This window comes from Elgaria multicarinata, chromosome 2, assembly GCF_023053635.1.
Source record: "Elgaria multicarinata webbii isolate HBS135686 ecotype San Diego chromosome 2, rElgMul1.1.pri, whole genome shotgun sequence".
Lineage (NCBI taxonomy): Eukaryota > Metazoa > Chordata > Lepidosauria > Squamata > Anguidae > Elgaria > Elgaria multicarinata.
Window position 1 is genome coordinate 7,406,983 of NC_086172.1, and position 13,795 is coordinate 7,420,777.

Here is a 13,795-nt window from a genome sequence, read left to right on the forward strand (position 1 = left end):
ATGAGATAGCCGCCTAAAGCCATGCCTTGGCATTTAACTTTGAACTGCCCGGAGTTCTCGATCCTTTATCTTCTCAATATAACATTCTTTTATTTTTTACTGACTATTCTTTTAAATGTCTAAATGTTTAAATTTCTCAGTATTTTAACACCTAATTTAACTTAAATTTAAACTCTGCTGTTTTAATCTCATATTTTAACCTATATCCATTTTTGCTGTGTGGTTTTATCCTGGTCGTGGTTTTTATATTGTATTTTGTATTTGTGTTTTTAAATTGTTGGTTGTTTTATTATGCTCTTCATGGTTTTAATTTTTGTGAACTGCCCAGAGAGCTTCGGCTGTTGGGTGGTATAGAAATTAAATAAATAAATAAATAAATGTCTAACAAAGACTTGGGCAGTTCCAAAATGCTTTTGACTTTGTTTCTTAATGATCGCGAATGTTTATATAGTGTTACTTAAATCTTTTATAATTTAAGTACCAGATTTCTTTTAATTTATTTAATAGCATTTCTATTGTGTGATGTTTTCTAGTTTAGGCCGTTTTGATTTCACTTTGTAGCGAGAAAGACAGGACAGAAGTGTTATGAATGAATAAATAAATAAAATGCCAACCATCTACATGGTGCTTCACAATCTATGATCGCTGCTGCAAGAGACTTGGGGCGCAATGTTCAGACAGAAAAAAACCCAACTCCCAGCATTTCCCAGCCATACCCATGCTGTCTGTGAAATGCTGAGAGTTGTAAGACTTTTCGCTATCTAAACATGCATAGGATTGTGCCCTTAGAGACCGTGATATAACCACAGGTTACTACATTCTAACATTTGAAACAGTCTTAAGGACAAATAAAGTAGAAAAGCTCAAATGTGCAAATAGGAGCAGGTTGCAAGACACAAATTAAATATGAGATAAGATCGGACTATTTAGTCTGCAATTCTATGCTCACTTACTTGGTAGTAATGCTTAATTGACATCAGTGGGATTTACAAGTATGCCTTCACCATAGAGGCTGGTGGCTCTGATTTCGGTGGAGCAATGCATCCATTCTGGGTTTCAGTTAGCAACCAGCAAGAACTCTACAGAAGCTATCCAAAGTGCTGAACCATGCCTGCAAAATGGGTTCAGTACCTTGGATAGTTCCTTTAAAGCTATTTGTTTACTTTTTTTGTTTTGTGTGTGTTTTAAAGAGCTTTGTCACACCAGCGTTATACTATGCAATCACTGCAAATTGCATATAAAGGACTCAGAAGTTTTCCACTTTATAATCTGCTTTGATTGTGAAGTACTCCCATGCATCCTGCCTTAATTGTGCTATAAAGCCAAAAGATTCACCGTATTTAGCCCCTACTTTTTGAGCGTATCTTCCGAGCTGCTGCTGGGGCGCAGGAGCAGGATTTTAAACAAATGCTTACATCTGCATAAGCTTTAAAGATAAAGACACCAAAATTGGCACAATAATAGATATTAGGGAGAGCTTTAAGCATACCAAATTTGAATTGAATTGGGTCATTCATTGATTTTTTAATGATTTTTTTTACATTTCCCTCCTTAAACTCACTTCCTCATATGCAAAGGATCGCTGTCGCCTGGTAGCAAAAACACCAACCGCGAAAGCTTAGCGCTACGGGGATAATCCGAGGGAAGCAGGTATGTGTGATGAAGCTTAATATCTACTGAATGCATACAAACCTTTGATGGTGCACAGCAATGGAAGCAAATAATAATAATTGCATTGTATTTCACAGCTGCGCAGTCAAAAATAGCCATGAAAAAAATGGAGGAGAAACACATGGGTGTGAAGAAGGTGGGGAGATCATGGGGCAAGTTTTAGAGTTTGTTCTTTTTCATCCACAAATCCCATAAAAAGCAGTACAAAGAAAGAACAGAGAATGAAACCAGGAGGAGAAAAACATGAGAAAGGAAGAAGATGGGGGGAAATATTGCAAATCACGTTCTATAGCTTTAAGGACACTCCTGCTGGTAAGCGTTACAATATCGCTAGGTTGGAACACACCTGTTTTTGTAGCACATGGAAATCACAAGTACCAGAAAAGCACATTAAAATGATTTGGGAAATAACAGAATATTGAGGGAGAAATAGAATCAGCATATCAGGCTGTGCTGTATGTCATGTGTCCTGTATATGAGCCAGACGTTAGAGTACAAGGATAAACTACAACTCCATGGAGGGCACAAGGCTGGCCTGGGAAAGGCTGGTCCAGAAAGGTTATAATCCAGAGGCCTGCTGGATCAGACCAAATGTCCATTGAATCCAAAATCCTATTTCCAGCAGGGGACAGCCGTATACTTCCAGGTACCCCTGATGGCAATAACACTCCCTTGCTGCTTGCCTCCAGAAATGGCATTCCACCCCTAAATCTGGAGGTTCCATTTAGCCATCATGGCTAAGAGTTCTATCTTCCATGAATCTGGCTAACTGCCTTTTAAAGACATTAAAGCAAGACAGTGGTCATCACCACATTTTGCGCCACCAGATTCTATCAGTTTACTATGTGTGTCATAGAATCATAGAATCATAGAATCATAGAATCATAGAATAGCAGAGTTGGAAGGGTCATACAAGGCCATCGAGTCCAACCCCCTGCTCAATGCAGGAATCCACCTAAAGCATCCCTGACAGATGGTTGTCCAGCTGCCTCTTGAATGCCTCTAGTGTGGGAGAGCCCACAACCTCCCTAGGTAGCTGATTCCATTGTCGCACTGCTCTAACAGTCAGGAAGTTTTTCCTGATGTCCAGCCGGAATCTGGCTTCCTTTAACTTGAGCCCGTTATTCCGTGTCCTGCACTCTGGGAGGATCGAGAAAAGATCCTGGCCCTCCTCTGTGTGACAACCTTTTAAGTATTTGAAGACTGCTATCATGTCTCCCCTCAATCTTCTCTTCTCCAGGCTAAACATGCCCAGTTCTTTCAGTCTCTCTTCATAGGGCTTTGTTTCTAGACCTCTGATCATCCTGGTTGCCCTCTTCTGAACACGCTCCAGCTTGTCTGCGTCCTTCTTGAATTGTGGAGCCCAGAACTGGACGCAATACTCTAGATGAGGCCTAACCAGGGCCGAATAGAGAGGAACCAGTACCTCACGTGATTTGGAAGCTATACTTCTATTAATGCAGCCCAAAATAGCATTTGCCTTTCTTGCAGCCATATCGTTTGAGTGTGACTCTCCCATTAATCAGTTTCACAGGATTAAAAAAACACAATTATTAAAAAATGCCTTCATATTCTGGAAAATAGTCCAGAACTAAATGGACAGGCATAATTATTATTTCCCCTTCCCTGTTCCTTTACAATCACTCCAACTCTCACTTTTCAGTGGTTTTGTAGAGCTGTGCAGAAACTGATGCTACTACAAGGAGTCACAAAGCAAATCATCTGGATCACTGAGGAAGCCCAGAATACACCATTTTGAATTGATATCTGTTTTTACACAGCTGCAGACATTTGTCCTCCAAATACAAATAAATATTTTGGGAGTTTCTTTAAGTAGGTTAATGTGTTGGGCGATGGGTGGTGCAAATTTACCTTTAAAAGTATCCCTGATAATCAGTAACATTCTGATTGAAGAGATCAACCAGACTTGTTGGTTTTCTATGCACAAGGAGTTTTTTTATGTAAGGGAGCATTCAAACCTGCAATCTACTGTCTGAATTCTGAAATAGTTCAGTCCCAAGAAGGACTGAATATGCAGACTGGCTTTTAATTAAAGAATGTGGAAGAATGGTACCATACTTAAGGGCAAGGCTGCCTTCCATGTAGGCATGTGTAACTGTTCCCTTGTTGCAATAACCAATAGAAGGGACTGCATTTGCCCATGGATGGACAAGAAGGGTCTAAGGACCTGAAGGCCGGATTGGTGTTTACAATGCAATCCTATCCATGTCTACTCAGAAATGTCACATTGAATTCAACGGAGCTTATTCTCTTACGTAGGCTATTGGATTGCTGTTTCAAGAGTTTATTAACATGGAAGGAAGTGGTCAGTGCTTCCAGCAAAGAAACTGGGATAATATTTTATCATCTTCTTTCTTTCTTTCTTTATTTTATTTATTTATTTATTACATTTTTATACCGCCCAATAGCTAAAGCTCTCTGGGCATTTCACAAAAATTAAAGCCATAATAAAACAACCAACAGGTTAAAAGCACAAATACAAAATACAGTATGAAAAGCACAACCAGGATAAAAACCACACAGCAAAATAGATATAAAATTAAAATAGAGTTAAAATAGTAAAATTTAAATTTAAGTTAAAATTAAGTGTTAAAATACTGAGACAATAAAAAGGTCTTCAGCTGGCGATGAAAGGAGTACAGTGTAGGCGCCAGGCGGACCTCTCTGGGGAGCTCATTCCACAACCGGGGTGCCACAGCAGAGAAAGCCCTCCTCCTAGTAGCCACCTGCCTCACTTCCTTTGGCAGGGGCTCACGGAGAAGGGCTCCTGTAGATGATCTTAAAGTCCGGGCAGGTACTTATGGGAGGAGGCATTCCTTCAAATACCTGGCCCCAAACCGTTTAGGGCTTTAAATGTCAATACCAGCACGTTGATTTGGGCCCGTACCTGTACTGGCAGCCAATGAAGTTGTAAAAAGACTGGCGTAATGTGATCTCGCTGGCCAGTCCCTGTTAGTAAACGGGCTGCCCTGTTTTGTACCAGCTGAAGCTTCCGGACCGTTTTCAAGGGCAGACCCACGTATAACGCATTGCAGTAATCCAAACAAGAGTTTATCAGAGCATGGATAACTGTAGCTAGGCTATCTCTGTCCAGATAAGAGCATAGTTGGTATATCAACCTAAGCTGATAAAAGGTGCTCTTTGCCACTGAGTTCACCTGTGCCTCATGTGACAGTTCTGGATCCAAGAGCACCCCCAAACTATGGACCCGATCCTTTAGGGAGAGTACAACCCCGTCCAGGACAGGGCAAACATCTTCTTGTTATACTTGCTGTTTGTCTCTAGGCAAAAGACAGCATGGAACAACAATCAGTTTATTGGCAAAAACAAGCATCACATTTTATTCTTTTTGAGCACACATAACATTTAGAAGCGGCTATGAGACATCATGGGATTGGATAATGGCCTCATGAATCCCATATAATGGCAATTGAGTAACACAATCCCACAAGTACAATCTTTTAAGAGAAATATCTTCAGATCTTTCTTCCACCCCATCCCCTTTACTGGACCTATTCTCTAGGCTATCGGATGAATTCCTGGTGATGCTCTTCGGCAAGTGCGAAAGCAAGGAAAACCCCGTAGGGGAGTAAAATATAGCCAAAGGCAAAGGCGGAACCAAGTAATCTTCTACAATAATATTATTAGTAAAAGGTTTATTAAAGTGCCACTTTAATAAACCTTTTACTACTAATATTATTGTAGATATTCATTGGCCACAGAAAGACAGAGCAGTTCCACTACAGGCAGGACGCCAGCAAAAACAAGAATATAATCTTTATTGTTAAAGTGCCTATGAACAGCTTTGCATTACTTTCAATTGCATAACAATTTGAATTGTCTAGAATAATAGTTCTGCGTGGTCCATGTGGACCCTTTATTTTGCTTCACTGAGAAACTGCTTCAGGTTTAGAAAATGTAACTTTTTGAAATAGCTTTCTGCCATTTAAATATTATTATTATTATTATTATTATTATTATTATTATTATTATTATTTGTATCCCACCTTTTGCGCAATGCTGGGCCTTAAGGCAGCCTACATTCTTAATGTATCCTCAAGGATACATTCTTAAAGCTGCTTGCAAACTATGAAGGTGTTAAAGCTTTGTAGAAGACAGCAAGTGAGTGTCACTTATATTAAAAAAGATTTAAAAGGTTCTGGGGGATTTAATGTCTAAATGAGCATATTATAGAGCTGTAAGGCACTAGAATTCCATATTTGTCAGGCAAGCAAGTATTAAATTAGGGGAGTACATTTAAACATGGCTAATGCATACATAAATAGTAACTGATAAAATCTTGATATACTTTCATTATTAGGGACTGGATCCCTGCCAGGCACATAATGAATTAATGACTCAAAACCTAATGTGGAAAAAATCCACCCCTTGAAGTGTTGCACCATTGCAAACTTCAAAGAAAAGGAGGGTTCACACATTACCAGAACAGCATGAGAACTAACGGTGGTCTAAATAGCTCAATGATTAACATTTAAATTGCTAAGCAATAGGCATTAAGATGAAAACGCTGAAATGTGCCCCAGGATTGCTAGGTGTTGGGACAGAGCCTTAATTATATAATTAATGAAATTTAAGTACCATTTTTATAGATATGGCAGATAGCCAAACTACACTTACCTTGGAGTTCTCAGTCACCCCCTCAGCAACTCGGTTTGTACAATTACAAGGTGGTTAATAAGCCACAGAGGGATTAGCATAATTAACCCTCAGCAGCACAGCTTCCCATGTTGTGCACACCTGACCTGGGTGGCTTGTTGCCATAGTTAAACCATGGGCTGTTGTAGGGTTCTGGGGTGGCTTGTTAACAGCAACAAACCACCTTGGCCAGGTTCACACTACACAGGAAGCTGTGCTGGCAAAGTAATTATGACCTATAAAGTCCTATATGGCTCAGATCCAGGTTATTTGAAAGACCGTATTCTCCCTTATGAGCCTGCCTATGCTTTGAGATCTTCTGGAGAAGTCCTTCTTTCAGTCCCGCCATCTTCACAGGCGTGCTTGGTGGGAACATGGGAGAGGGCCTTCTCGGTGGCTGCTCCAGTGCTCTGGAACTCTCTTCATGGGGAAGCTAGGCTGGCTCCCTCCTTGATGGGCTTTCGGAGGCAGGCTAAAACTTTTTTGTTCCAGCAGGCCTTTGGAGAATAACCTGGCCCTCCATCTATGTTAATGTCTTATAATTTTGTTGTGTATTTTAAACTATGTTTTTTTCCCTTCCCCTCAATGTATGTTTTAAACTTTGTAAGGCCGCCTTGAGGCCCAGCATTGGGCAAAAGACGGGATACAAATAAATATAATAATGATGATAATGATAATGATAATAATAATAATTCCCATGGCACATAGAATCATAGTAGAGTTGGAAGAGGCCTATAAGGCCATCAAGTCCAACCCACTGCTCAGTGCAGGAATCCACCTTAAAGCATCCCTGACAGATGTCTGTCCAGCTGCCTCTTAAATGCCTCTAGTGTGGAAGAGCCCACAATCTCCCTAGGTAACTGGTTCCACTGTCGTACCGCTCTGCATACATGACTGGCACGCACAGTGGAGGAAATAAGACACCATGGCTTATTTCCCCCACCATGTTTGTATGAACAGTCCCAGTGGGTTCAGCAAGAATGTTTCCCTCTTGGCCTATTGCCAGAACCAGAGAATGGAAAACCAAACAAAATAGCAGCCAGGTGTTTTATGCTGTTATTGCCAATGGGTGACTGCACATGTGCCATTTATATTGTAAATGATGCGCCTTGTGAATGTTACTCCTCCGGTGCCGATTGGAGACAACAATGATCTTATATGAGGAGGTGGTCATAGGTGATATCCATTGAATTATTTCATTAAGGGATTATATACAAAAGGCCGTCTCTCCTTGAAAAACTTTCCCTTTCCCTTTGAATTGAGGAGGAGATCAACATTAGTACAACAAATCAATACATCTTAAAAATTCTTGGTTTCATGTTCTTCTGTGTAGGCCTGCTGGAAAAGGCTAGTCTTCAAAGCTGTCTTAAATTCAAAGATTCAGAGAGAGAGAGAGGCTGGGTTCAGACCACATGATAATCAACGGTGGGGGGGGAGGCAACTGTCAGTCAAGTTGATTGTGTCATATTTATTTATTACATTTATATACTGCCCATAGCCAAAGCTCTTTGGACGGTTTACAAAAGTTTAAACCAGTGGACATTAAAAAAGTATACAACATTTAAAACCATCAAAAAATATAAAAACAGTATAAAACAGTATCCATTTTAAACAACAACAGTTCTTGGGTCCATTAAAAAAAAAATTAGCACGTTGTTAAATGCTGTTAAATGCCTGGGAGAAGAGAAAGGTCTTGACCTGGTGCCGAAAAGATAACAATGTTGGCACCAGGCGAGCCTCATCGGGAAGATCATTCCATAATTGGGGGGCCACCACCGAAAAAGCCTTCTCCCTTGTTGCCATCCTCCGAGCAGTGTCTAGCAGGGTGTGCTTTTGTCTAGAAAGAAATGAAATGAGGAGGGGCACGCAATGCACACACAACTGACAGTACAGTATTTCGCCATTTTAATCAACAGGAAAAAACAACAGGCTGTTCTATTGCTTATCAAATAATCAATTAAGATTATTCTTATTATTCTTTATTACTTTTGTATACCGCCCCATAGCCAAAGCTCTCTGGGTGGTTTACATAGGATAAGATGTCATGTGGAGGGCTCTCCCCTCCCTCGAGTGCACCATTTCATTGGCCATAGAGTTCTCTGGCAGGAGCGGCAAAAACACCCCGGCTGCTCCTATACAGCCGGCAGAACTCTCAATGTCTGATGGGATGCAGCCAGGAAGACGGAGGGACGTTGGAGTACTGGCAGCCCTAAAGGACACTGGGACTTTCAGCCACATGAGGGGGGAGGGGCTACATGTCATGTGAGAATAATGCACGGCGAGTGTGCTATTACCACCTCCATTGCCTAATGTGTCATCCAAACTCAGCTGGAGTTAAGTTGACGAATCTCCTCTGGCGGGCCATTCCACAGTCTGGGGGCGACAGAAGAAAAGGTCCTTTGAGTAACAGTTGTCAGCCTAGTTTTGGTTAACTGAAGTAAGTTCTCCCCAGAGGACCTGAGTGTGCGGGCCGGACCGTATGGGAGAAGGCGATCCCACAGGTAACCTGGACCCAAACTATGTTCATTTTTAAATTCCTTATGGAGGAAAGTATTCCACACAGACTCAGGCATTTTACCTGAGAAGCCAGAATTTTTGAAAACGACACATGGCTGACAATCCTACTTCACATACCTTTCATATTATGTATCCTTCTTATTCCTAAATGATAGTTCTCAAAAGTAAGAAAATCTTAAAACATGGCAACCAAACTGCAAACAGAAGGTTGCCATGGAAGTGTATAGTGCTAAGTTAGAAAGACACTAAGGGAGGAAACCTATGTCCACCCAGAGAGGGGCTGGGGGGCAGACATAGGATTCTATAAATAAATAAATATTTTGGCATTTATGCTTCCATTTACCAGGTGGAAGTGAGTGTGTTTTATGGTCAGTTGCAAATGCCTCTTTGCGCACACACACACCATGATTATTATTTCAGCAGCAGCGGCTTGCTCTGTGCCGGAATCTGCTTCTGAAGTTTTCTTGAGTTTCAGGGATGACTAGAGGGAGAGGGAAAGGAAGCAGCGGCTGAACTTTGCAACTAAGAAACTAGTGCCTGAATTTGCTTCTCCCCTCCTGCTCCTCCTCCTCCCTCCCAATCACCTTTCCTTTTGTGTCATGCTTTTCAGACTGTAAGCCTGTGGGCAGGGACTGTCTTAAGAAAAAAAAATTTAAGTCACATTGAGAGCCTTTCTTGGCTAAAGGGCGGGATAAAATTGCTATAATAAATAGATAAAATAAATGACTAGGTGGCTTTTTGCATGCATGGATTTCACTCAAGGCTCTTTCAATTAGTGCTACTGGCCAGACTGTAGGCCACAAGAGTCAGTGCATTCATGTAAGGTAACCATACAGTTACATTTTTCTCTTCTTTCACACTCATTCATTTAACAATTTATTATATATATATTTAGGCTGCCCAGCCATTTCATACTAAATGTTAAAGCTGAATTATTATTATTATTATTATTATTATTATTATTATTATTATTTATTTATTTATATAGCACCATCAATGTACATGGTGCTGTACAGAGTAAAACAGTAAATAGCAAGACCCTGCCGCATAGCCTTACATTCTAATAAAATCATAATAAAACAATAAGGAGGGGAAGAGAATGCAAACAGGCACAGGGTAGGGTAAACAGAATTAAAATATTTTTCTAATATTAGGTCAGCACAGTTTTATGCATGTTTACTCATAAGTTCCTCTATGTCAACACAGTGTATTAAGTGAATTTTCCAGAGTGTGAGAATGAGGATATTGCAGATGGCAAGGCAAGTGCCAGGGAAGCCTAGCAAAATATTTTGAGGTCTTCCAGATGGCAGCACCCATTGAGATATTCACTTACAGATATTGTGGAGCAGCGTTATTACTGTATTACTGTTGTCTGTCTGCTTATTATTTTTGTGTGTATGCTTCTAAAAAGAGTTCCACATTTTATTCTATATATATATATATGAGATTGGTTTTGCTATAAGTTTATTGTTTCATTATTTCCTTAACTTTGTAGCCACTCATTGCAGCACCCATTGAGAAACAGTAACTCTTGTCTGCTAAATAGGGACCTGGGGGCAAATAGGCTATCTTGTCTGAAACTGAGGCCAGTTTCCATGTGACATGAGAAAGCACAGAAGAGCCCCACTTCTATTAATGTATACATCTACAACTATGTATGTTTAGGTCCAGGCTCAGACCTTACTTTTCCAGCACATTTTATGTTTAATCTGTTGTACTGATAATTAACTTTACTGCTGTCTCTTTAATATTTTAAACACTGATATTTTTTGTTGCTGTATTTATTGTTTTGGTTGCCATTTTATTGTTTTGTATTTTTATTATTATAAACCACCCTGAGGGCATCTGCCACTTGATATATATATATCTGAATTAAATGGCCGGCTTTATATCCTGTATTAACAACTATGCATACAAAAAAGTGGGAGACAGTGCTGCTAATAGCGTTTATGAAAATGCATAGGAATATGCAAACAGCACTTTCAAGCATGCGCGCTTTAAATCGGCCAGCAATGCGATGGTGGCAGTTCCGTCGAAGAGCCTGTACAAGCCCTGCATCCGCCTTCTCTTCGCTGTTCCAAGGCTGCACGTGTGAACACGCCCCGACGACGCCCAAGGCGCTGCGGCTCTCGCGCCGCAGGAGACCTTCCCGGCCGGCTCCCGTTCCTTGTTGTTGCAGCCACCAGTAGGGGTCGCTACTCCTGCACCAAGCGGTACGTCCATCGCGGTGGCGGCGGCTGTTTTTGTCCGCGCCCGGCTCCCATCTCCCTGCGCTGCGGCCTAGCAATCCTTACCTAAGATGGCGGCGGCGACGGCAGAACAACCCCCACCCGCCGAAGCCGCCAAGCCTCTCCAGGGGCTCCTCAACGGCATCGCCCAGGCTACCTATTACGGCAACACGGAGATCACGGAGGAGCTGCTGCGGGACCAGCTCTACTCGGAGACGGCGCCGCAGGAATTCCGAGTTTTACTGGCCAAGATGACGGGGATCGTCAAGGTAACGGAGGCGGGGCTGGCAGGTTGATTGGCAGGGCGGGGAGTCGGCCTGGCGCTGGCTTCCGCTCACGGGGCGGCGGATCTGTGACGTGTACAGCCGGGTCGCCAAAGCGGGATTGCGGCACCACGTTAGGATCTACACTACTGCTTGCTTGCTTATTTATTTATTTATTACACTTATATACCACTCCCACAGCCAGGGCTCTCTGGGCGGTTTACAGAAATTCTAAAATTGACGTAAAAACAAGTATACAAAATTTAAAACTCTAAAACACAGAACATACACACATAAAGCATTAAAAACTAAACATGTGGGTGATTAAGATGTGCTGCCATATGCCCGGGCAAAGAGGAAAGTCTTAACCTGGTGCCGGAAAGATAGCAGCGTTGGCACCAGGCGAGCATCATTCCACAGTCTGGGGGCCACCACCGAAAAGGCCCTGTCCCTCGTTGCCACACTCCGAGCCTCTCTCGGAGTAAGCATCTGGAGGAGGACCTTAGATGTTGAGCGTAGTGACCGGGTATATTCACGTCGGGAGAGGCGTTCCGTCAGGTATTGTGGTCCCAAGTTGTGTAAGGTTATGGTCCCAAGCCGTGTATTGTGGTCCCAAGCCGTGTAAGGTCCCAAGCCGTATAACGGTTTTTAATGGTCATGACAACTGTTCAGGCCCATGACACATTACATATACAGTTTTCATACCATTTTAAAAGTGTTATATCCTGCTTGGTGTAGATCGGCTAACACTTAAAATGGTATGAAAACTGTATAATAATAATAATATATGCGCTATAGGGACAAATTAACCATCAGAAGAGGCGGCCGTGTGTGTGTGTTTTTTAATGGGAGAAAGCTTTCTGGTTTCCTGTCCTGTATGTAAACACGCTTTATTTATTTATTTATTTATTACATTTTTATACTGCCCAATAGCCGAAGCTCTCTGGGCGGTTCACAAAATTTAAAATCATAATACAACAACCGACAGGTTAAAAGCACAAATACAAAATACAGTGTAAAAAGCACAACCAGGATAAAAACCACGCAGCAAAGATTGATATAAGATTAAAATGCAGAGTTAGAACAGTAAAATTTAAGTTAAAATTAAGGGTTAAAATACGGAGAGAATAAAAAGGTCTTCAGATGGCGATGGAAAGAGTACGGTGTAGGCACCAGGTGGACCTCTCTGGGGAGCTCGTTCCACAGCCCGGGTGCCACAGCATGCTAAACTAGGGTGACCATATGAAAAGGCGGACAGGGCTCCTGTATCTTTAACAGTTGTATTGAAAAGGAAATTTCAGCGGGTGTTATTTGTATGTATGGAGAACCTGGTGAAATTCCCTCTTCATCACCACAGTTAAAGCTGCAGGAGCCCTGCCCTCTTTTAAATCTGGTTACTCTAGTATAGTTCCTGCACCCTTAACTGTTGTGATGAAGAGGGAATTTCACCAGGTTCTCCATATATACAAATGACACCTGCTGAAATTCCCTTTTCTATGCAACTGTTAAAGATACAGGAGCCCTGTCCTCCTTTTCATATGGTCACCCTAGCTAAACACACTATGTTACAGCCCTCCTCAGAGCTGGTTCTGTGGGAAATGAGCCTTTGGGCCTGGGGGGGGGGCTCGCCCCCCCAGCCAGCACTGCAATCTTTCCAGTCCCTCCCTAGGAGCTGAGAGAAGAGGATGAGTAAAAGGGGCTGATTGCACACCGACACTCTTTCTCATGGTGCTTGTGGGTGGAGAATTGGGGCCTGTCACACTGCCTAGGGCAAGAGAGCTGGTCACTTGCCTTCCTCGTAGGAGTGGCAGCAGCGAGGTTTAGGGTCACAGGGTCCAGCCCCGCTTCCCCCAAGAGGGAGAGGCCAGGTGTGCACGTGGGCAGCGGCAGCTACTCCTGCAAGGAGCATCCTCTCACCTGCACCCTCCCTCTGGGTGCTGGAAGAGTGTGGATTCGGGGTGCCTGGAGCCCAGCCGTACTACTGCGTTGCCCAGAGAGAGGCAAAGAATTATTATTATTATTATTATTACTACTACTACTACATTTATATCCCGTCTTTTTTCCTCCAAGGAACCCAAGGCTGCATACATAATCCTCCTCCTCTCCATTTTATCCTCACAACAACAACCCTGCGAGGTAGGCTGAGCTGAGGGTCTGTGACTGGCCCAAAGTCACCCAGTGGGTTTCCATGGCCAAGTGGGGACTAGAACCCGGAACTCCCAACTCCCAGTCCAACACCTTAGCCACTACACCACACTGGCTCTCAAAGTGCCCCATGATATTCTGATTAACAAACTAGCTAAAAGTGGGCTAGATGGAACAACTATTAGGTGGATTCACAGTTGGCTACAGAATCGGACTCAAAGAGTACTTATCAATGGAACCTTCTCAAACTGGGGAGGGGCAATGAGTGGGGTACCGCAGGGCTCAGTCCTGGGC

At 42.4% G+C, this 13,795-nt stretch overlaps 1 protein-coding gene across 1 annotated transcript in view; it reads left to right on the top strand.

Moving 5' to 3' along the window:
• The first annotated feature begins 11,164 nt into the window (after positions 1 to 11,164).
• The window catches only part of COMMD1 (copper metabolism domain containing 1), a 95,804-nt gene continuing 93,173 nt past the window's right edge, over positions 11,165 to 13,795 (top strand). The window contains exon 1 of the mRNA XM_063115864.1: positions 11,165 to 11,362. Within this exon, the coding sequence (XP_062971934.1) occupies positions 11,165 to 11,362 (198 nt within the window). The remainder of the gene's footprint in view (positions 11,363 to 13,795) is intronic.